Genomic DNA, 26118 nt, shown 5'->3' on the forward strand with positions numbered 1-26118 from the left:
TACATGCATATTGTAAGTTGTATTAGTCAAACGTTCTAAACTCGCATCTGGAAACAGGATTTTGTTAACGCAATAATGGATGGGAGGAATTATCCCCCCCCCCCTTCAGCACACAGCTGGATGCCATTGATAGATGTGTAACACTAGAGACCGCCAGTGAGCCATGCTACGCGCATGGCTCTGGGCGAACGTGGATGGTGAGTCAATGTACCTTATCGACTGTATGGGCCTATTGGCTGTAATGGCATGATGATCATAATGAAAGCACACAGGCTGCTCGTGACACTGACACTAATGACAAGCTCTATAAAGGCTCAACACGTGAGCTAGAGTTGAAACGTGTAGGCTACAACTTCGGCAGTTTGTGCGTAAAAAGGTATTTTTATGCACAGAGATGCACACGTGAATCCCATTGATTATTGATTCCACAGTGAAAGCACCAGTGATTATTGATGAGGACTGATATACAAATATGAAATTGTGTCCTTTCTAGTTCATATTACCAGCTACACTTCTGTTTTCACATGCGCTCTTTTCATGTCACAGAGCAGCGGCAGTCTTATAGATACTATACTGTATACAGTCATAGAATCGACTGTCTGTCTTAACAACCACTATCATCAAAAAGGATATCTACAACCAGCCTGAAAGCTGCATTGCATGGCCATGGGCGTTTTTTGTTGTTGTAAATATGAGCGAGAATGTAAAAAAACGAACTATGTATAATGGATATAAAATTAATTTCTCTTCAATTGTCACCATGAGCTGCTCATCAATGTGTAGTTTCGGAGTGAAAGTCTGCGCAAAATGTCTCTCTGGAGCGTCGGATGAACAACATCACTGAGGGCGCACGGAATCCTTCCCTCAGCTGAGTAGACGACCTCCTCCCGACTTTCTTCACGTCACCCCGCCCGTCTGCCTGCCGTCTCCTCCCTAAAACCTTTGCTGCGACCATCCCTTTGAGCGTCTCTGGGCTGAGAGAGAAAAAAGAGACTGAGAGAGACAGAGGGAGAAAGTGAGAGACAGCACAACATACTCACAGACTCCCAACATCACCTACCTGCTCCATCCAGCACAACAGGGAGGAGGACGCACAAGTGCAGGCGCGTCCATGCGTTCCAGCCGAACAAGACAATAAGCGGGCAAAAGGACCACAAATCCAAAAATTGGAATAAGAGTTTATATAACAGCCTACATGAGTACATGGTAAGAAGAGCCATGCATCTCAACAGAGAAGAAGATAACAGCAAAGGTGAGCAAAAGATTTCAGCGGCCATCGGTGGATGATTTTAAACCAGACTCTGTATAGTTCAAAGCTCTCGCGTTGGTTGCCAGATGCCCTTGAGTGTGAAATGTTGATGTCAAGTAATGATGCCGGGGGTCTTTCCAACATGCTGATGGTAATTGCTGGGATGGTTCTGTTATTGTCAGCCTTTCACTAAAAAACCTTGCAATACAGCGAGAAGGGCTGTTGCAGACACCCAAGGTGGCAATGTGGTGACTGTCTGCGAGAGACACTTGAGCACTTGTTGTGCCCGATTCGGTCATTTTCGCACGAGGTGACCTGAGCGTAAATGCACAAGGTCATCCATTCTCGGCCACATTAACGAGCAGCGTGCCGTGTTGGTGTTGAGGTGCGTGTGTTTCTACTGTTGTCTGTAATTGAGTCGCCGCGGATGTTTGTCCTCCGATGTGGTCGGAGGGGAGAATTAGAGAGCAGACGGTGTGTAATGACACGCACCCCTCCATCAGGATAAGTAATAATGGAGTGCATAGCTTCAGATGCCTCTGCCAGAGCCATGCAGAGTATGTTTACTCCGAATCTTTGAACTAAAACCGAGGTCACTGACTTAACACCTGATGCTGAAGGAGATTTGCCTCTGAATGTCTGTCGACATGACGCAGCCTGTGTCTTTTTATGCATCGCTAAATAACACCAATAGGACTTGTCTTGTGTCCACCACACCCACATGGAGTAAGTTAAGCATATGTACAATATCACTGTTTAACCTGTAGATTCACCTCTTTTTTTGTTGTTGCAAGTAATGTGTAAAGTAAAACTCTCTAACTGCAAATGCCAAAATAAGTGAGATATCAGCAGTGCAGTTCTGCCCAGAACCTCAGTTTTTTAGTTTTAGCTTTTAGTTAAAATAGTAAGAACATTGTACGTGTTCGGAAATCTTTCTATAAACTCTCCTTTTGTCAATTATGAGAAGCAAGCTGATAATGATGTAATATTGCTGGAAAGGGAATACAACATTTCATTTTTTTATGTGCAGCTGTCAGGCTTTATGGCCAGCTAATATCTTTGTTTTGTTTTTACCAGCTGTAGAGCATGCTGTTTAGTGAGGAGTTCCCCAAGTGGTGAGTGGTGCCCTGCACAGTGGCACTCTCCATTGTTCCTCATCCAAATGTCTTACGACCTTGTTGCAAGATATGGTTTCACCTGGGACAAAAGATGAGTCACCATCTGCAACTAGAAGTGATTTCATGCTTAGACAGGTGTGTGAGTTTATGTGTGTGTGTGTTTGTCAGAGAGAGAGAGAGAGAGAGAGAGAGAGAGAGAGAGAGAGCATCTCAAAGTGAGAAGGAATGTGTAAGAGAGAGGTGTGCAAGTCAAAAAGCATTGATGAAAAGGTGAAATATAACAGCCATACTGAAAACATTTTTATTTTAAAAATACTGATGTAAAAGTTTTTCTGTAAATTCAGCTAGGCAACTTTCAAAGTAATAAACAACAACAGTGAAAACAGGCTTCTACTAACAATAATAATAGAGTACGCTATTAATCACAATGGGAATCAGTAAATCAGTAAATAATACTAATACTAATACAGTATTCATCACCAGCAGGTTAAAAAGTAGCAAAAACATACTATGTCAATTAAATATATAGGACAAACTAATACAGTAAATATTTCAAATGCATATTATTAAAAAGTATAAAGTGCTGATGTTGACATTTTTAGGATTTATAAATGTTCACATCAAGTATGTATTTCATCAAGTGACTATCTTCCATCAAACTGACATGCTAATGAAGCTAAAACAATAGGAATCGTGAAAAGCTTTGAGCCAAGAAGAAGCAAGCGGGCGCCTTGGCAGCTCACCTGGTAGAGCGGGCGACCCATATGCAAAGGTTGAGTCAGTGCCGCAGCAGCCAGGGGCTTGAATCCGACCCGTGGACCTCTGCTGCATGTCATCCCCTCTCTCTCCCTCTCTCATATCTCATGCTGTACTATCAATAAAGGCACTACAAGCCCAAAAAAAAGAAGCAAATTGTAAATCTTTGACAAACAGCTGCTACTGTGTGTGACATATTAAAGATGCCTGAAGTTAATGTTCTGTGAGGCTATAGCCTGTTTACCTCCCAAACCCTCAGCTGAAACAGAAAGTGTTTTATGTTTAAAGGAGGTCTCCTCTGTCAAAATGAATCAGATTAATAGCTCAGATTCATTTAAAAAAAAATGCATATCCCCAGCCACCAGTATTAATTGTCATGTTGCATTAGATTAGGAAAGTCTAGACAACGCAGAAATACGAATTACACATTTCCCCACAGAGACAATCTATTTCAAGATTCATTTTAGGAAATAATAAAGTGTTTTTCTTTGCTAAAACATTTGTTATTTATGTTAAAAACAAAAGTGACTGACCATGAAATTGTTCATAAAGACTAGTTTCCACTCACAACTTGAGTGATAAAATGTAATCAATAAGCCCAAGCAGCACTTAGTTGGATGTTATTAGTTGTCATTTGCTTTAGAAGCATGGTTTCATTAATGTTTGAGGTTCATGCAGCAGAATCAATTTACTTGTGCATCTCTGTACTCTGTATACTGGGCGGCACATGGTGCAGTGACATTATTACCTCTCTCCTGATATCGATTCCAATACCTTAACTCAGGATATCTGACAATACAGAGTACCAATTTCATACCAATGCTTTTGTTTGCAAATTTAAAATCTGCATACTTTTTGTGTGTAACTTATTTGGATAATGTTTATATAACGTAACATGATTAGGGATTGATTTGTCACTAAAAAGTGAGTCTCTCTGACTGAATCAATTAAATCTCAGTTGATTGAGAAAACACAGAATTACCCGCAGGGCTGTGTCACTTCATCCACCGTCTTCTTCAAACAAAATCACCTGCAATAGCAATGTACTGTCACTTTAAACAATGATGACAAGTGGCCCGCCTGACATACAAGCGTCCCTGTCCACATACAGGCGGTATGTGGACTCCCTGGTCACGGACACTCCACGCCCTCTCTCTGGACCACTCAGGCTGGAGGGGCAGGTGATGGAAGAGGTCGAGATCTTTAAGTGCCTGGTCACTGAGATCGACCACCACCTGTCCTTCACTCATCATGCGGACGGGGTCTACAAAAAGGCCCAACAGCACATGTTTCTTCTGAGAAGGCTGAAATGTTTTATTGTCAGACAAGACATTTTTACAGCAGTATATCCTGGGCACTCATAGAATCAGTCCTCACATTCAACATTGCATCCTGGTACATCTCCCTCACAGAGAAAACACACTCACAAGAAACATCAAGTATGCAACCAAAATTACCGGCACCACTCAAACCCAACTCTCAGACTGCACCAGAGCACCTCTGGTCATAAAAATAACTTACAAAAGCTCTCTCATTTCCACTGCAATATCCATTTTAAACAAGGCCAAAAAGACTGTCACTAATGCAGCTTTATACACCTGCTCTTATTACCCTCTGCCAAGGTTGTAATGTTTTAAATTTGTTTGTTTCTTCTTCTGTCTGTCAGCAGGATAACATAAAAACTTCTAGCCTGGTTTTAATGAAACTTGGTGGAAGAGTGTAGCATGGATTATTAATTCATTGTTAACATTGCAAGATTGGGCATTTGGCCTTAACAGAGGTCTCCGAGTGCCATTCTAGTTCATTTATGGAATTATTTGTGTTTTAATGTAATTTTGGTATGAGTCTTTTGTGGGTTTATATGTTTTTAGGTTGTTTTTGAACAAGACAATATCATTATGTGATAGACAATAAAGTGTTTTGAATCATGAAAGTTGGATTACAAACTAACATTGATAAAGAAACTGTCTTTAACATGGATCGGAGTTGCAGGAGATGTTAGTTTAATTAGAATAAAAGGTTGTCTGTCTACATGTGTTAACTTCTTGATAGACTGACAGCCTGTTCAAATTTGATCCTGCTTCTTGCCCACTGTGAGCCGTGGGAGACCACCCTCCTCACTACCCTGCACACGATAAGCTGCACAGAAGGTGAAGGGATTTCTAGAGTTTTTACCTTTTTTAGTTAGTAGCAACATAGTTGTTCTGTATGTATGGCTTGGATTTGGGTTCTTGCCTTCATGTCATCAGAATATAATATCTGGACTTGCCACAAAATAAAACATAAAAAGTCTGTCTGCAGTTTCTGATGGTTTATTTATAGTATTATTTATTCAAGTTTTCTGGGCCTCCTTTGTGTTGATGTCAGTGAAAGGGTTTAAATTGTGATGCCATAAGGCTGTTTCTGAGTCTATGTACAACATAATGCACAACGTGCAAGCTATAGGATGTTATTATGTGTTTCCTTAGATGAGCACAGTCAATAGTATCTCTAGGAAAAATGTGTGATAAACAAGAGGAGGGACTGCACTGGGGAGGATAAGGTAGAGATACAGTACGTTTCGTATAGTTGTAGTATTCCTGTAGTTGGTTTGTTGAGATCCTCTTGCAGTGTTGCTGTAATCTCTCCAGAGCAGCCCAGGTGTAAATGTCAGTCCTCAATCCAAGGTGCAATAGAAAATCATTATTAATCCTGCACGTGAACAGTCGTGGATAATTGCCTAGTATTAGTAGCATTCAGATTCAGACTTTTAATTATGTTATGGTTCAAAACTAATGGGCTGGAATCTTATTAGTGGTTTGAGACAAGCTGCGAGAAAGAAGAGAGAGACTGAGGAGTAATTAATGAAATCTGAAACAAAAGTATTTATATTCCCTGCTCACCACAATGTTGCGAAGCAAGCGACTCACATTTACAGACTCAAGGGACGAGACGCTGAGGCCATGAAAGGGGAAATATTGCTGTGTTCTACTTAGCTGCACACACACTTACAACCAAAGAGGAATATGATAGACGATCGCATCAAAATGATAGCTGAATAGAAAAGTCAGACAGGAGGAGGGGGGGTGCGGGGACAAAGAAGACACAATGTGTCACAGAGAGGGACTTGTGTGTGGTGAGCAGGGCTCAATGAATACATTCTTCAGTTTCAGTAAATTGTCAAAACGATTTCATTCATGATTTACAATTCGAAATGAAAGAATCAACAAAATCATTAATTTTTCTCTGATGAAGGTGTCAGCTGCATTATTCAGTCTGTTAGTTGTAAATATAATCACCAAAATGTAAAAGGTGAATCTTTTCTTTCAATATTGAAATGGAATTAATTGTTCTAAGCTAGGGCTGTAACATAAAACAAGTCAGTTCTCCAAATGACATTGTTTGTCCACGCCCTCTAGAACGACACGCACAGTTTCTGATCTGACGTCTCTATTAGGTAAGTACTTTTGAGACGGTCCCTAACTTCAGCTTGTCAGTTTCTGCTTCTCTTACTGTTATGTATATTAGAGCACATTCAAACACTGTATTTGTATTGGTTTACATCCCAATCATAAACCTGTTTTGGCAAAGACAAAGATATTGCAATATTTAGTGCATGTTTGTGTATTGTGTCATTGGTGTGTGGTTACATAACTCTATTGCAGCAGCGTGTCCATGCTCAAGACTGAATTCTAATTGTTCTCTACATTTGCCTGGCTTCTGTCTCTCCTCTCGCTTGACCCTGTTTACCATCTTGCCTGGGTTTTAATTTATGCCTCGCAATAATTGATAAGTAGTAACACGCAAGGAAAACAGACGGCCAGAGATGGCGGAGAAGAGATTTTGGAATCTGGATGCATCAAGAAAGTAGCCTACCACTGTACCAACAGTGTGGGTTGAAAATGTTACTGGCAGATATAGGGGGCTGGTGGAGAAAGACAGAAATAGATAATTGGAGACAGAGGCAGAGAGAGAGAGAGGCAGTCTAGATTTTGAAAGAATATCTATGTAATGCTTTGCAGTAGTTTGTACTTTTGAAGAGGAAGCAAAAGAGAGAAAAAGACGTACACGATGCCTTTCAATCAGTGAACTCATTGAAGCAACACTGGTCTCCAGGCACCGCACATAGAGACAGTAAAGAGGTGAAAGACACAGGAAAGAAAAAAAAGAAACGGGATCTGCCTTTTTTTGATGCTGATTTATGTTTTGGATTTGGAGAACGATGCTCTCCACGCTCTTGTGTTTGGTAAAATGCAGTAAAACAGCACATTTGTGTATCTTTAAAAAGAGATTGTTCAACTAAATACAATCAATCTGATGTCTCGATAAGACTCCTGGGGTGAGACAGAAGGACGCCTCAGTATAGAATTAACATACATGGCAGATTTATCTGAGCATTGACTTGAACGTGTGATGCAAAAAGTGTCTCTTCACCTTATTTCTGTCTTCACTAAATAAGACATACTGTCAAAACGCACTACTATACTGTTCATGTGACCTGTGGTAACCTTTATTTACTCCTCACTTTGGAGTAGCCAGTTTCTGCTGTGCTCCTTTCCTCTGCTAGTTCCCGCCCTTGATCTGGTGAGTGTGCAGACCGCCTAGTGTTGCTAGCCATCTTCTTTTAATAATACATTTTATTTATAGAGCGCTTTTAAAAGGCACTCAAAGACGTGTACATATAACATTAAAGATGACATTAAGAAAAACAGGACATCAACATTAAAAATACATAGAAGTAATTACACATTAAACGCAGATCTGAAGAGGTGGGTTTTGATTTGGGATTTGAACATGGTGAGATCGGTACAGTCACGGTTTTTCAGTTGTCAGCCATGAAGTTGTAATACATGCAGAGGTTCACTACCAGATTCCAACCCTCATCAGCTCAGGCATTGTCAAATTACGTTTCAAGGGAAACGTATTGTTCTAATGAAAGTGCGGTGGATGAGTGGAGGAGACCGGTGTTCGTGTTTGTGTTATGTGTGAAACCAAAAGTCAACGCTGACTTATTTTAATTTACGTCCGTAACTTAAATAACATAACAAACATTATTATTCTAAGCCAAAACGTGATCTTTTGCTAAACATAACATGAAGTAGTTTTGTTGCGTTTTTGTTTTGTTTTAATTTACAACGTTAACCATGTGTTTAAAACTGCGACTGTAAAACGTAAGTGATAATCAAGTTTAGTTGTGCAGGAACATAATTTAGCAAGAGACAAAAATGTTTGTTTCTCAAACCAAACTTCAACCATAGTTTATTTGCAATAACTATGATTTTTCCCTAACCTTAACCTTGTAGGAGGTGAGAACTTTTAATAAGACGTCGGCTTTGTATGGTATTGTTGCAAAAACGTGAACACTGCAACTTGATCTTTGGAGTACTACGGCCACAACAGCTTTTGTTTTTTTGGCGTCTGTGCTGCCCGGGCACCTATTGTGCTTTTCTAACAGCTGAATGAACAGTGAGGCTTCTTGGAGGTCACGCTTCTCACACGCCCTCTTATTGGCACTGCCTGTTGCTCTCTCAGTTACTGATGGAATAAAACCTGCCTGGAAACCAAGTGCAACAAACTTAAAATGGTAATTACCTTATTTTGGTAGATACATACGATAGAATATACAGATACGTTTTGGGACTCCTGTCACAACCCACAGTGGCCTTGTGTGACTCTGAAAGGCTCTCAGGATGAGTAAGGCAGAGGGCTATTTGTGGTTTGTACTCCTGCCCAGAATGGAGGCTTAAGAGAGGGGATGTCACATCCAGAGTAAGAGTCTAACTTGGCTCCCCCCTGTAGGATTGAAAAGGACACACAAATGAATTGTTTAAGTAGAGGACTATTAATGGCTGGCTGTAATAAAGGATGGATGACAACGAGTAGGATATAACCCAGAAGATACAAGACACAGGAGAGGCGAACAGGATATTATAAGAACAGATAGCAGCAGTCTAGCCAGGAACAGATGGAGAGACGGAGCTACACACAGACAGGATCTTCCTGCCAATACAGAGAATAGAGTCAGCATGTACATTCACAGACACATACAAACACAGTGATAGACACCCAAACCTTAATTTTCCCTTTCCTCTTTTGTTTGGTTTCCTCTCCTCTTCAACGCTCAGCTACTGTACAAACCTTCATCTTCATCCACAAACTCTCTCCATCCACCCTCCAGTTTTTCTTCATTGTGTCACTTTGAAATGTTAGGATAATGCATTCGAACACTAAACAAACACTGATGCCTGCACTTTCATTTGATCCAGTTTTGGATTCCTGTTCCCGGCAAAAACATTTATGTCCGACTGGTAAATTATTCATTACAGGTAGTAGAGAGGCAATATAATTAAATAAGCTAATGCAAAGAAGCTCTCAGGGACTATTAAATGTAGCACAAATGTTTAGTTCACAGGTAATTAGGTTTATACTTTGTCTGATGCACTTCAGACATCCTAACCAAAGCATCACCCGGGGGCAGAGCAGGCGCCGGCTTGTATCCAGGTCGCATGTGAGTCCTAGAGGTCTCTCGCACAAATTCCCATGTTTCGCTTTTCATGCAAACTTTTACTCATTGTCTTTTGAAGAGACTCAGTAGGTATTTTCTTTTAAAATGTGTACCATAAATGATTGACAAGTGTTCTCCTTGAATGAAACATCAACATGAACCTTTCCTGCACCTGGCAGGATAAATATAGCACGAGCTGGGCTGTCGAAGGTCATTGCTTCTTCAAAGCCGCTGTCCTTGGAACGATGTCTTACATAATTCACTACAAACGGTTTCTGTCAAAATCCGGGATGAGCCATCTTCATGCATTTGTAGAAACATGCTGCATTAGCTGCTGTACTCTTAGTCTTGTTGCGTGGCAAATGACATAACCCTCTTATTGTGTTCAATTGTGTTTTCAAGTTTAGATGTGTAAAACATGCCTTTATTTATTTTTTATGATCAAAATAAGGCTTCATTACATCCTCAACAACAGCCTACTAAAAACAATAACATGCATTTGATACCTATATAAAAAGAAAAAGTTGCATCTGTGTCAAATTTAGTAGTAATTATGGGTTATTTATGAGAGAAATACATAGTAAATGTTGCAAAACCACCATGAAACAAAAATCCCAACACAATTCATTGAATAGTAATACAATCCTATAATAATTGTACAATAATATTGTGTAATAATACTAAAATAATGTCTCATGTCAAGAACGAATATTGATTTGAATAAAATTCACTCTGTTCTGATAAATTGTGTCTGTATATTGTATATTAAACTAAAAACAAGTTGTACATTATACGTTAAATGTGGTCTAAGGTACATAAATACATAACATAAAATAAAAGTAAGTAAAGGTTATAGTTACGGAGGAATAAATTAATTAAATTGATTGATTTGTTGATTGCCTATTGATCAATCAATTAATTGTTTCAGCTGTAGTGTTTCTTTGCCTTCTCTGCCACATCCTATCATTATTACAATCAGCTGAGGTGACTAAAGATTGCAAAAGCCTTCCCCGCTGAAGCACAATGTCTGACCTGACAAATCACGCATCGTAGTGTGAGAATTTGAGCTACTTCCCCCCGTCAACCTTCAGCTACCAGTTTTACTCTGCTCCGGGGCCTGCTGGGGATCCTGACTTTTCTCCCCCACTGATGAAATCAGTGGTCTGTGTTGCTGGATGAGGTGGCTTGTCTTGGACGGAGGGCCCAAAGATGATGTCTGCTACGGCCTTCGGCAATGTACGGCTGCTGTGTCCGTCTCATGGCCACTGAGCACCAGCTGAAGATTTTACAGCATTCTCCTCCAGAGGCAACGAGGGCATGGAGGTGACTCAGCCTCGCTCCTGAGGAACAGACAGGACAGGCTGCTGCAGAGGCAGTGAATTAATTTAAGAAAATTCTGAGCAGGTTGCATTGAAATGTACTTCTCTCACTGAATTCCCATCTGCCTCTTCAGTTTCCTCGTACATATCCTTGCTGATTGTGCAGCACATTACTCTTTCCTTTCAAATATGTTATATTTGTGTAGTATGTATTCCCTGCGTTACCATTGATTACAAATATGTGTTCTCTCCTCCCTTCACTCATCAGTAGTCTGCTCACTCTTAATGCACAGCTCTTATTGTCTGTTGTGTGTGGCCAGTACAATGAGATGTGTGTTGCGTAACTTACAGTGGACTTATGTTTGAGGATCCACAGAAAAGACCGAAAGGTTATAAATAAAATTGAAAGTATATAACATATACATATATAATATAAAGTGCTTTTAAAAGCCTGGTATGACCCGCACAACCTGTCGATACAAGCCGCACATATTTTCCATTACAACTAAACGCCCACCACCTGCCACTGATGAATGTAATTGCCATATTCTTGTTATCAGCTATCTATATACGGTTCCCTCCGCAGGGAAATGAGATGGAGAAATATGATTGTGTTTGTTTACAGGTTAGCAACATGGAGGGTCCCATCCCTTTGTAGATGAGGGTGTTTGCTCATGCATATGGGTATGTGTCTGTGTTTGCAATGATGTGTGACAATGTCCGCATACATTTTTGCATCAGTGTCGAGCTGATGTTTTCCTGCTCCAGCATCACTTCTGTGGCTTTCTCCTTCAATTTCCTTCCATCTGCTTTTAATGGATTGTTTTTTTTCCTTTTTTTTCTTCCTGTATGTCTAAAACTATTGTACATTCAAAATGCTTAAATCATAGTAATGGAAAGTGACCAAGAAGGGAGAGGAAGGGAAAGGAGGAGGATGGAGCACAAACTCCAGAGGATTTTGGAGAGAGGAGAGGAGAGTAAGCAAAGCGGAGGTGATCTGATGAGTAAGAAAAGATCGATTGAGGAAAGAGGGGAGTTAATATTTCTGCATTCATAGAGTATGAAAAACAGAAAAAGAAGCTCATGGCTGGCCAGCTGAGACCCTTAATATGCAATAGTTCTACCGTCATGCACTACTAAGCTCAGGCATTTTCTCCCCTCTCAGACAGACACAGTGAGACCGGATACAACCGTGTTAGTCTGAATCAACATGTTATCCACATGTGAAGCAACATGTGTTTGTCACTTTTCTCCTGAGAAAGGTTTAAAAGGGATCTGACACGCTGCTTGGCTTCAACCTTAAAGAGGGATTACCATAGGAACTATAGGATTACTATAGCTACTTTATGCCAGGGTTCAGTATAATTACAATAAATCTCTGATGTATCCTTCCTGACATCCGTCTTCAAGGTGGCGTTCTTTGCCTCGACCTTGTTTGTTTAATTAAAAGAATCAGCACACCTTGTTGTGTATCATTTATATATATACATATAGTGTCATTTTTGATTTGTATTGATTTACAATGGAAGCGGCAACCCGTTATTGACCTGTGGAGCTGCTCTCTGGTATGTATAGTATGTGTGTACCACATTTCATGACAATCCATCCAATAGTTGTTGAGATATTTCAGTCTGGACCAAAATGGTGGACCGACAAATAGCTGACATTGCTGAGCCGCAAGCTTGCCTCAAAAATGTAAGAATTAATTTTTTTGGAAAAGGATGGAAAGAGAGGCAGAGGGAGTCAGGTGTATGCAGAGGTGAAGTGAGCAGTGCATTAATAACAAAGTTATTAAAGTTTTGGGCCGGCTGGAGGGTTCTCTGGTTGTTTACCTGGCTGGACGGATTGTTTGCTGGAGGTTACAGAGTTACAGGAGAGAAAACCAGACAGCTGGGTACAGGCCCAGATAGTGTTTATTTATAAATAAATGCTTTGAATAATTTAGAGGAACCATCAAGAGACCACGTGGGATATTCCCAAGTTTTATAAGAAGAGGATACAAAACCAAATTCTGAATTTTTCAGGCTACTCTCAGGCTTGTCATGTCCTCCGAATAAAGATGCACCTGAGGAAGAGAGGCTTCATTGGGTCTCGTTGGTAAAAAATGCTAAGTCAATTTCCCAGACAGATAGCGGAGAGATTTTATGAAGATTAACTCAGATAACATCATCAGACTACTGTCTGTCCCCTATCTTCTTAAAACTGTGCCAGCCAAAAAAAACACGTTGTAATCTCTCTATTCATCAATATTCCCCTTTCTTTCTCTCTGTCTGTCTTTGTGTCTCTTATTCTACATATGCCACAGTATTTGCAGTGTCTGCTCCTTGTGATGTTGTCCTAGATTGCTGTGGCGTTGGGGCCAAGAATCATAAAAACAATGGCTTGCTTCATAGATCAAAGGAGTACAGAAATCAGACACACAGAGGCAGAGATAGAGAGCAAAAGAAAAAAGAGTTAGCAACTGTGACATGGAAACTGTGTGTGCATGGGCTTGTGTGAGAGGAACAGAGATGTGTGTGCTGGATAATCTGGTAAAAAGGGAGAAAATGGGTTTCAGGGACACTATAGAGGATAAACTGAGATAGACAGAAGGTAAAGAGGCAAAATGAGCTCTTTTCCTTTAGTTAAGCTGCATTTCATCCACAGCTGACAGATATGGTAGAATATGGTACAGAATACAGTATGTAGCTCTGCTGCAGAGTTATAGACGTTCAAGGCTTCCAAAAACTACAAACACAACCATAAATCTGTAAATACTGGTGGATTTAAAAACAAAAAGCAGCGAAACAGCATCTTCGACTCAGTTTCAGTAAGACTTTTACAGGCTTCAGTAATCATTCTTTTCCTTCTGTCCTCTATGCCCCAAAACAAGTTTCGACTTGTAACATCATCCATCCGGAGTGAATGAGAGATTAAAAGCTTTGAATCCCTCGTTCAATGTTCATGTTCATTTATCATATTGTTAAATAGCTAGCAACATTCAAAATTGGCTCACAGGATACTACATTAGTTAATAGGGATATAATATATATATATATACAGTATATATATATATATAAAATATTATATATATATATATATATATATATATATATATATATATATATATATATATATATATATATATATATATATATATATATGTATAAATATTAGAGGTTCAGTTACATCTGCCTTCTGTGCTGTAGATAGAAAGGTTATGTAAGTACAGTACATCCATATTGAATGGTGTGTTAGATTAGCAGTAAGACAGGATGGACAGCACTTTGTGGACAAACAAAGAAACAATAAAAAAATAATAATAAAAAGAGTTATTCCTTGACCCTCCGGCAAAACCTCTAAATACCCATTCAGGAAAATGGATCGTAGCAATTTAAAGTATATTGCTTCATAGCGCTACTAATGTTCAACAACTCAACAGGGAACACAACGTGCAGAGATATTAACTTTTAGTTGACTTGTTTTATTTATTGAGATTACATTACAATACAAATAGTTTTACAATAAGTTCTTTACCCTGTGAGATATTTTTTTGAACAGTTTATGAAATAGCTTTATTATATCCAACTACACTTAATTAGCATTAGCGTAGTTTAACTACTTTTCTCTCCGTGGTTTTATAGTTTACCCTTCAGTGTAGGATGTGGTCGCTTAGTTAACTACCAACCAAAATTGTATGTTCACGTTCTTATTTTGCTAATTGTAGCTCATTATTTAATTTCCCTTCCCTCAAATGTTTTCAACCGCCTGTCTCCCCATCCCGCTGTCTCTTCTCTTTACTCGCTTTCTATTTATCTCTCACTATCCTTCCCGGCTCTTTGGTGAGTCACCTTGCATGTCTGAGTAATTATATGCACCCACAGGGGCACACAAGAACAACAATGCAGACATAAACAAACTGAGTGTACAAGACATACTGTATTTAATTTTAGTGATGGAAAATTGTTCAAATAAGTAATAAATAAATGTTGAATGACTATTCTGGAGAAACCACCATTAAAAGCAAAAGATTTTCCTGTTAAGTATGTGTTTAAAGATATTAGAGGTCAACTGTACTTTAGTATCAAAAGTTAAATAATTTAAGGGGATTACCGGTACCTAAATAATTTATGATGAAAAATCTTACAACTCCCAAACAAATCCCCTCCTGATATTTTTCTATTGTCAAAATGATGACGTATCTTCTTCGATTAAACCATCTTTGTTTAATCGTAAATTGTACAGACATCAGCTTGCAGAGAGCATAAAACATTATGCATCATTTAGCCATTTCTATGATTGGCCAACGCAGTGCCACGAAAGACGGTGGGACATAAGCCTGGTTTCCATCCAAATGTATCGCAAATTTTAACCAAATCTTGAGAAAATTGGCAAAATAAAATACTAATAAATGCTTGCTTCCTAACGTTAAACACTTATTAGTAGTTGGTTCATTGAGATGCTACTTGCGTTGTGGCAAAAGTTTAGCCAGGTTCAACTTTTTTGGCAGACAACTTTTTAGCTAGCACACACTCTGTCGGCATCTCTGCTGAGTCAACAAAGTATTCTCATTAAAATTATTATGGGGGTTCAGCCTTTCCTCTTTTATCTCTTCAGGTGCTGAGGTTGTAGTTTTATTATTAGAATCGCAGATAAATGTACGTTTATGCTCCTGTATGTTCAATGTCAGTGCCATTGTCTGTCTGGATGGAGGTAATCCTGCACCTGGATCCTCACAGACACACCCACAGCTCTAAAGAACACAGATAATCATCGCTAATATCCAGCAGCTTCATGCACTTAACGGCAAGGTGCATTAGGTTACCATTGTTATGCCCCCGGGGCGTTGCAAAGTACAGCTCAGTGAGAAGAGCTTGACTTCTCTTATGAATTAGATATGACATATTAAAGCATGCATTAAATTAATTATGGCAAGGGATTCCAGCTCGATTCCAATATTAAAACGTTCTACCTTTACTAATGAATAATTATTTACAGGGTGCTACAGGGAACATGATTGTACAGAACAAAACACTTTTCTGCCTCGTACCCTCTCATTACGAGGCTTAATATTACAGAAATGTTCAACAAGGCATGATGTTATATAGCAACTTAACCACTAAACATATAGTTTCCTTCTCTTTTTTTTACTCCAAGTAACTTCAAGGTTGGAAAGATCCTCTTATTTGTCACAGTCTCATAATATATCGTTTGTATCAGCTTGTTACAGAAGAAGCTTTAGAGTGGGCAACATAATAAAAAGGGACTATAATGCAACAAATGAATTACCCAACGACATCAAAGAAAACAATTACTTACCTTCCTAACTGAGGAGCGAGGACAGAATAAGGACAATTTAATTTTCAGCCCACCTTATTCCCCGACAAAGACCTGCCATCAGTATGACATATCCAACATTTTATAATTATACTTCTGCAACAAATAAGGTCAGCGTGGCTGAGCTGAAAGATGAGGAATGAGAGTCTTGCCCCAGCATCCACAGGTCTGTCTGGCTCGCTGTATGGTCTGATGTCCTCTGAGTAACCAATCGCCTGCAGATACCTCCAGACAATGAACCAATCACGACCCCAGTCAATCATGGCTGCTGTCTGCGCACACTTGATGGACAGCAGTAATTATCATTTTTTATCCAGAATACCTACAACAATAATTTGACTTTCTGCCGTTAAGAGTGTCTGGTTGCGAAGTGTACAGTTTATGCACCACGAGGTTCTCAAAATTGATTAAAAATTGTAGTCTCCTATTGTAATGACTGAGGGAGTGATTTCAGACACTACCACACACTCAGGGAAAGAAAATAGCCAATCTAAAACACAGGCTAGTCACCACAGCTTTAGGTAAATGGGGATTTTCAAGTGCTACAGTTCAGTGCATGTTGAAGGCAAACACATTAAGGTTATAATCGGTTCAGTTGTTCACATTAACTTGCATTTTTGTCTTCCTCTTCTTCTTTTCCTTCTGACGCCCAGGTCATTGTTATGTTGCGGTTGTTGTATGGGTCCTACCTTAACATGCATCCGATCATCAAGAGTAAGGTGAGCAATATGCTGAACTTTTTCAGCCTGCCACCGTGAGTCCAACAACTGCCAATAAATAAAACTCACCAAAACCATCTTGGTTAGTTTTTCCACTGTTCCAACAATCACTAACTCTGTTTGGGTCTACATGCTGTTTCCCCCCCACTGTCTCTGTTTCTGCCCGCTGAGCAGCTGACTGCCGAGCAGTTGCTCTCACTCGCTCTTTGGAGGCAGACTTTTAAATGAACAAAATAAAATCACAAAAATTGCCAAAAAAAAGCAAACAACCGCCGATGTACTCAACCAATCATTGTGTGTCTTAAAATGCATCCATCATTCTATCCCTTTTCAAGTGTGGTACATGTAATCCATGCTGGAGTCTATCCCACCAGGCTCACACTAACATTCACACTCACATTCACAGCTACTGTATTTGCAACTTACGTCCTTTCCAATTCCCCAAGTGAGATTTTGACAGGTCAGCAGGCAGGTCAAAGATAAGTGAGTAAAACCAAAGTGGTTACTGATAATGCATTACTGAAGTTTCACTTTCATTTGCTTCTGCTATGCTTCAGTGAAACCTATTATGATTGTGCCAAGTGTGGAGTTTCTTCATACAAGGATAAAAGATAATAGTAAGGCAATGTGTAGTAACTGTCTGATTAGGAAACTTTATGCGGACACAGGTGGATGAGATTGTCAAATTGAGTAGAATCAGATGGTATTCGCGGTGGCAGATGGATAATTGACGAGTCCATGTTGAAGTGGATGATGCAGCGATAACATGTGGAGGATACAGAGCATGCAGAGAAAACGACACAAACATGAGAGGAACATGAAAACCAAAAGACACAGGACCCTCATGCCTTGAGGAGACAGTACTCTTCATCTACTGAGCTACTGTTCAGCCCATAATACTGAATAATCCCGAAAATGAACGGCACTATGTATTGTTTGAATAAGAATATCTAATCAGCTGAATTACGAGTGCATGATCTCAGTGGGCAGCTCATTGAGCTCTAGCACTGAAAAGGCTGGGATTGAATGAGGTGTGTGTGTGTGTGTGTGTGTGTGTGTGTGCGTGTGTGTGTGTGTGTGTGTGTGTGTGTGTGTGTGTGTGTGTGTGTGTGTGTGTGTGTGTGTGTGTGCATGCAGTGTGGAGCGAATTCATCAAATAAAATAATATTTATCAACAGGGCAGGAAGTTAATTATTCAAATGTAATTTGCAGGCTGGAAAGATATCTGTTAATTCCACAGGAAAACCAGGAGCAGACATGTTACTGATGGTTGGTTGGAAAAATTACAGGCTGTCAACCTGATTAATTAAAGGTAATAACCCTGGTGACCGAATTCAATGCAGTATTCAATTAATTGTGCCACTGTTACAGCATCTGGAAATTAAATTAATATGTGTTTCAGTGCACAAGGTTAAAAATGAATTGCGAGTCTGCATAATAGTGAAAGCTTAATGCAGTTGGCACAAATTCAATTAATCTAAATTCTAAACATATTTAAAAACAAGTATCAGACAGTATATCTCTTGGCTAATTCTGGTTTTTACAAAGCTTTCCATGAAAACTACGACCATATGATAGAGAAGAACCCAATGTAGAAGGGCACAAGTTTAAAGCCTGGAACAAACAGGAGTTTAGAAATCCTAATCCTTTAGAAACTTCATAGATGTTCTTCTCAAACATGCACATACTACAAGATCAGAAAATAATGGCGCAACACACATTAAAGGATATTATTACAATATCGTGCCAGAAGCAGTAACGACCCACCCAATATATTGGTATTTTTTAAAAAGCACAAATCAAAACTAAAACAGAAAACAATGATATGAAGTCTTTGAGAATAAATTGATTGAAATACTGTAGCTCTGGGGTCTGACTGTTTGTTTAACTGCTCTAATGTAAGCTGCAATCATTAGCATTTCCATCTAATTAACTCACTATTAAAAGTAGTAACAAAGCGTCCAAGCAAAGAAGCACATCATTAACTAGGTTACATGTGTTTGTTGGATTACAGATTGTATTAATTGACTACATCATCCACTGTGTAGTGTCTCCCCACTGTGTGGAAGCCGTTCCTGGATGCTCTGGGGTAAAGTTAGCTCTGAATGGGATCTGTGGAAGTTTAAGCTCCAGCTACCCCAGTTTACATCACCCCAGATAGTGTTAGCCAAACATATCAGTTAAAGTTGAAAGTGAAACTTTTAACTTTTTTTAGTCTTGCAGAAACACTTTTAATGGTATGAAAAATGTTTCAATAAACAGATACATAAGTAAGTAAAGTGTAAGATCAGACTGGCGTAGACACTGTATAATAGTGTTGGTGTATGATAAAAGAAATACACTCTGGGCCCTGTCACACATATCCGTATGGCGGAAACGTCTGCTGGCGTATATGAAATATCGGCAATACGTTGATATAAATTAAGGATAAGTTGTGATCGTTTGAAGGACGCAGACGCCAGACATACGGCCCTGTCACACAGTTCCGTATGGCAGAAACGAAATCCGGTGTATATGAAAAGTAGCTCAAAACTTGTCAGAGTCCAAATATGTCCAACTTTTCCAAAGCGGTGTTGTAGCTGACGTATACATAACGAATACATGACGAATTATTATACGTATGTCAAACCTATTGATAGCGTATCACTTACTTATACAAAACGTATCAGAGTGTCTGGCCGACAGAGCTGGACAAGCTTTGATTCACGTCATGCTGATGCTGGAGAACGGCTAGAATGTACTCTTGTCGCAGCCTCTCAGCATCCTCCATGGTCTCTGATGCTGGGTTGATGTATTCATCAAGATGTGCTGTGAAGAAGTGAGGATGAGCTACTCACAGGGACCCTATATACCAGTGGTCCCCAACCACCGGTCTGCGGACCGGTACCGGTCCGTGGGTCATTTGGTACCGGGCCGCACAGAAAGATTGAATAAACAAATATTTTATTTTGAAAGGTTTTATTTTGAAAAATCATCGAATACATCTGTCTGTGCGTCTGTGTCTCTTGACACATGTCAAGACGCTTGTCTGTCACGTGATACTTTACTTAAAAAAAATAAGTCCCACAAGCAACAATGAATGGAAAACAAAAGCCTTTAAAGAGTTTTTTTGGAAAAGGGAAAAGACCCAATGAGGAGACATTTAAAAGACAACATCAGGAGTCCACCTGTAGCGATAAACACCTCAATACATGTTTATCGCTACATGCGTCACTCTGCATAATATACAGGCTCGCAAATGAGGCAACGAAGCCTTCATAACGCCGGCACCCGGCATTAAAAGACGAGCCCTTAGAGTTGTTTTAAAGAAAAAAACATGAACAAGAAGGACATAAACAATTACTGATGGCCACCACATCAACACATGCGAGTGCACTGAGAGCGTCATACTTAGTGACTAACCGTGTTGCTAAGAGAAGAAACCTTTTACTTTTGGTGAAGAATTGATACCCCTATATTAGACCGGCTCGTTGCAGAGACACAAGCTCAGGGCTCCCACTAATTCAGTGTAATGGTGAGTTTTTTATGCACTTTATATTTATAGGATTCACCGTCAGCCAACGTAGCCTATATCTAACGTACCTCTAACGTATTCACGTACTGTATTTGCGTACTATATTTACGTAGGTACGTATTCACGTACTGTATTTACGTAGGTAAGTATTCACGTATGTATTCCGTATTCACGTATGTCTAACGTCACGTAATGTCTGCATAATTTATGAAGCACACGTTGGGTACGTCCGGTAATTTTGAACATGCTCAAACCATCAGTGTTACAACGCACCTCAGCGTAACACAGCGAGCTCTTAACGAATACTACTTATACCTTACCTTATATCAATGTACACCAGCGTATTGCCGATATTTTATATACGCCATATTTTTTTATACGTTATGCATTTATTGGGTATTCATCTGATACATTTTGTATAAGTAAGTGATACTCTATCAATAGGTTAGACATGCGTATCTGTATACGTTCACTTTTCCGATCCGATGAAAAGTTGGACATATTTGGACTCTGACAAATTTTCATATACGCCAGCATACGTTTCTGCCATACGGATATGTGTGACAGGGCCTTTACACTAGGCATTCCAGTCTTTAAGGACATTCTCCAACTCAGTATCAAGCAAGCATGTGTTGAATTTAATCTTTATTTAGAGGGGAAAAAGAAAACAGCAAGGCGTAAGTCACACTTTTGTCGCTTAAACTGTTCAAGCCTCTTTAGGGATTAGACAAGATTAAATAATTTAGTGAGGCTCACACATTGGGGCATGTCTCAGGCAACAAGTATCCACCATACTTACGTCTAAGAGGACGTGAAGAAAGCCAGCTGGCAGGGAGGATGAAGGAAAGTGGGAAAGGAAAGACAGGATGGGTGGACTAAGGACATGGAAAAGGCATCTTCATGGATATTAGATTTGCAAATGAAGTCAATGCACTTCATCTGATATCTTGTGTAGTCTGTGAAGTCTCTAAAACTGTTAACAGCAGCAGTACACCGTCCTGGACTGGAAACACCTACTGATTTCTATAAATAAAAGAGGTTGGCTGGAGCACTAAGGAATATCTCAGCCTGAACCTTTTCAGATCTTAAAAAAAAAACATGGCACAAATCAAATCAAATTTATTTATATAGCCCAATGTCACAAATTATACATTTGTCTGTGTGCTTTACAGACTGTACAGGTTACGACACCCTCTGTCCTTAGACCCTCGCATCGCACAAGGAAAAACTTCCTAAAAGAAACCCCATAATTAAAGGGGGAAAAACGGAAGAAACCTCAGGGAGAGCAACTGAGGAGGGATCCCTCTCCCAGAACGGACAGACGTGCAATAGATTTTGAATTCTATTCTGTATTTTACCGGGAGCCAGTGCAGAGCAGCTAATACAGGAGTAATATGATCCCGTTTCCTTGTTCTTGTCAATACACGTGCCGCTGCATTTTGGATCAACTGATCAAGAGTGTTAAGTGACTTTTTGGGACAACCTGATAACAATGAGTTGCAGTAATCCAGCCTTGAAGTAACAAATGCATGGACTAGTTTTTCTGCATCATTTTGAGATAGGATGTGTCTTATTTTTGCAATGTTACATAGATGAAAGAAGGCAGTCCTTGAGATTTGTTTTATGTGGGAGTTAAAAGACAGATCCTGATCAAAGATGATGCCAAGATTCCTTACGGTGGTGCTGGAGGCCAAATTAATGCCATTCAGAGCTTCTATGTCATTAGAAAATGCGTTTTGTCTGTGTTTAACATCAAAAAGTTGCTAGACATCCAAGTTTTTATGTCCTTAAGGCATGCTTGAAGTTTAGCCAATTGATTGGTTTCGTCTGGTTTAATTGATAGATATAATTGCGTATCATCCGCATAACAATGAAAGTTTATAGAGTGGTTCCTTATAATATTGCCCAAAGGAAGCATATATAAGGTGAATAGAATCGGTCCAAGTACAGAACCCTGCGGAACTCCAAGACTGACTTTGACTGTCATGGAGGATTTATCGTTAACAAGTACAAATTGAGATCGCTCAGATAAATAGGACTTGAACCAGTTTATTACTCTGTAGTAGAATGTCATGATCAACAGTGTCGAAAGCAGCACTGAGGTCTAACAAGACAAGAAGCAGAGACAAGTCCTTTGTCTGATGCCAATAGAAGGTCATTGGTAACTTTCACCAGTGCCGTCTCTGTGCTATGATGAACTCTAAATCCAGATTGAAAAACCTCAAATAAACTATTATTATGTAAATAATCACACAACTGTTTTGCGACTGCTTTCTCAAGGATCTTAGCGAGAAAGGGTAGGTTAGATATCGGCCTATAGTTGGCTAAAACCTCTGGATCAAGACTAGGCTTTTTAAGAAGTGGTTTTATTACAGCTACTACTTAAAGGATTGTGGTACGTAACCAGATAATAGAGACAGGTTGATCATATTTAATAACGAGGTGTTAATTAAGGGTAAAACTTCTTTAAACAGTTTAGTTGGAATCGGGTCTAAAAGACAGGTTGATGGCTTAGACGATGAGATTGTTGAAGTTAGTTGGTTAAGGTTGATTGGAGTAAAACAGTCTAGATATATTTCAGGAGTTACTAATGTTTTTGAAATTCCGGAGGTTGAAGTTAAGTCATTACCAATTGAGGGCAGGAGGAGATTAATTTTGTCTCTAATAATTATAATTTTATCGTTAAAGAAGCGCATGAAGTCGTCACTACTGAGAGATATAGGAGTAGAAGGCTCTGTAGAGCTGTGGCTCTCTGTCAGCCTGGCTACAGTGCTGAAAAGAAACCTGGGGTTGTTCTTATTTTCTTATATTAAGGAAAAGTAATAAGCTGCTCTGGCATTACGGAGAGACTTCTTATACGTTTTAAGATGATCTAACCAGACTAAACGAGATTCTTCCAATTTTCCAGCATTCATTGGGTATGTAATGAAACTCTTTTTGGTACAAGCTGATGAACCAATGTACCGGGCTCAGATTTCAGATCAAATGTGAGCTGAAGGTAAGTTTTGATAGTGATCGTAAAAGCTTTAGTGATTCAGGCCTTGCAACAACCACCGCTATACCTTTCCTCTGCGTGATAAAGGCAAATTGCTATTACTAGACTGCACCTAAACTCTTGTAATTCGGTCGCAACACCAAAACCATCTCCAAAATCAACAACATCGCTCTCTCTACGATAACAGGTTAACTGTTTTGGCCGACCAGGCGAAGTTGAAACCATCACAACACACTTTATTAGCTGGATGTTGTCTGCAAAATGTAGAATTATAAAAGCAAAAACTTTGTCTACATAATTCTGCCTCCATGCCCAACCACCAAACCTGTTCTAGGTATATGCAGATATTTTTGCAGTAGGTCTAAAGATAAGTGCTGGTTGCTAAGGTCCGTCTGTCCAACAAACATATGTACAGATGTTCTTTTTTTCCAGAGGCTTTTGGTGATTCCCTAAACTTTCATCTATTCTAGTGACACCAGCAGCTCAAATAAGCAGATAAATAAAGTATTATGAAACTTCCTTTGGATACTCATCATTCAAAGACGAGTAATCCTAATGTTTTAAGTGACCTGTAGAACTACCATCAAAACCAAAATCACCTTCACTTTTTGATAAATGTCAAATTGTCATGTCCAAGTTGTTTAAAAAAATCACTGAACACATTTCTACTCCGAGAGGACGAAGTGGCACCATGAACTTTCCTTTAGTTTCACTCTCAGGACAGACTTTGTGTTGTTAGGCGATTAATACTTTATTAATCCATTTTGGGGAAATTCAGTTTTTTCACTGTTGTTATTTTATTATATATACACACACACACACACACACACACACACACACACACACACACACACACACACACACACACACACACACACACACACTTATTTTCGTTGAAGCTTGCCAATGAGGCAACATATCATTAGTTATTCCATTCTTCACATTTCACACTTCTTTCAGGCTGTCTACACAGTCATACTTCTACATTTATTTCCCTGTAAAGTTTGATAAACTGCTTTTGAACACCAGCCTCTGCGGCTCATCTGTCCTACATGACACATGGCCTTTGCTTTGTCGAGACATTTACCGCCGGGAAATGAACAAGCCATTATTTTCCTGTAAAGAGTAAATGTGGGTTAAAGCTTTGCTCCAAAGAATGGCAGGATCCTCCCTTAGCCGCTTATAACCAATAATGTTGTAAATTAATAGAAGAATGCATATTTTCATGGATGGAATTGTATTTATTGTGGAATAAAGAGCTATCAGAAAATATTCATAAGTTGTTTTTTTCCTATTTTTTCTTATTAGGTTTAGAGTGCATAAATGTTTCACAGTTAAGATGAAGAAATAATAAAACATTCAAAGAGACAAGGGACTCTCATGCCTAAATGTTTTTTATCCTTATCTGGGTTCATCTATCTCAAGCAACAACACTCTCTTAAATGCCCGCTGGCATGCCTTCAAGTAGCTCTTAACCAGGAAAAATCTCCATGCAGGTGAATGCAAGATTTATGCAAAACCAATATAAAAAGCCAATAAGTGAGTCAACTATATAAAAAAAAAAAGGTTGTCTGTCTCTGGTGTCATAGACCGTTTCCACAAAAATAATAGTTTCTAGTTTTGAGATAAAATTTTATGCGTGTGAGATCCAAGCACAGAAAAGTGTTATATGTACCCAGTTGAATGTAAATATCAGAGTCAGGCAACAAGTTGTGATTTAGACATGTGGATCGGTATTTGGTTCTTGACAGGAGGAAATAAATGAGCTGTTGTTATCATCTCCATTATTGAACAAAACACTAATTAACACCAACTATATTGATTTGTCACTTCCACTCGCAGACTGGAAGTGCAAGTATTCACTGCATAAAACCCACAATATCACCTCAATTCCTGAAAATGATAAACCACCAGGCTGGCATAAGGATTAATTCACTGCATCATTGCATTGATTGTAAATCATGTTAATTCACCTGCTTTAAACTGCTAAAAGAAATATAATTAATTACTTTTACTTCAACAGCAACCTGTATGAAATGCTTGAATGCAACTAGTCTTGAATACAAAGTTTGAATTTGATCCATATAGGGATTAAAAGTTGGGATATCTTGGCCTCTGCTGTTTTGATTTCGACCACAATATGTGTCTTGTAAATCCACCATCCTCACATCATGCATGGTCAACATGGTTGGACTCGAACCGGAGATGTTGAAGTTCATAATCAGCGCCTTAAACCTGTTTTGTATTCCTTTAAGAAAATATAATAACAATAGTGACGAATAATAAAATCACTTTTGCATTAAATCCCCATGAGTTTTATAGAATCTCTGTTAATCTAAGGCTTGACTCCTCTTCTTACCACTGCATAAAAGTTATCAGATATTGTTCTTCAAACTAATGACAAGAACAGAAATGATTGAGAGTTCATTGGTGAGCTACAGTAGGTAAAGGCGTCAATACAAGATACTGTGGTTGAGTGTAAAATTCTGGTATAACACAACTTTTTAAGGAGCCTTGAGAAGTTCTGGTCCTCATTCAACAACACATCTGTAATGGAAGTTGCCTACTTCATAACCTTCTTCAGGGTTCACCGAATTCAGATCAAATCGTTCAGAAGTTTCGTGATGTTGTCATTGTCTAATAAGCAT

At 39.1% G+C, this 26118-nt stretch overlaps 1 protein-coding gene across 1 annotated transcript in view; it reads left to right on the plus strand.

Annotated features, from left to right (window-relative positions):
* The first annotated feature begins 1045 nt into the window (after nt 1-1045).
* Nucleotides 1046-26118, plus strand: part of syt7b (synaptotagmin VIIb) — a 99315-nt gene continuing 74242 nt past the window's right edge. The window contains exon 1 of the mRNA XM_029428511.1: nt 1046-1252. Coding sequence (XP_029284371.1) covers nt 1204-1252 — 49 coding nt within the window. The 5' untranslated portion in view covers nt 1046-1203. The remainder of the gene's footprint in view (nt 1253-26118) is intronic.

This window comes from Cottoperca gobio, chromosome 3 (assembly GCF_900634415.1).
Source record: "Cottoperca gobio chromosome 3, fCotGob3.1, whole genome shotgun sequence".
Taxonomy (NCBI): Eukaryota; Metazoa; Chordata; class Actinopteri; order Perciformes; family Bovichtidae; genus Cottoperca; species Cottoperca gobio.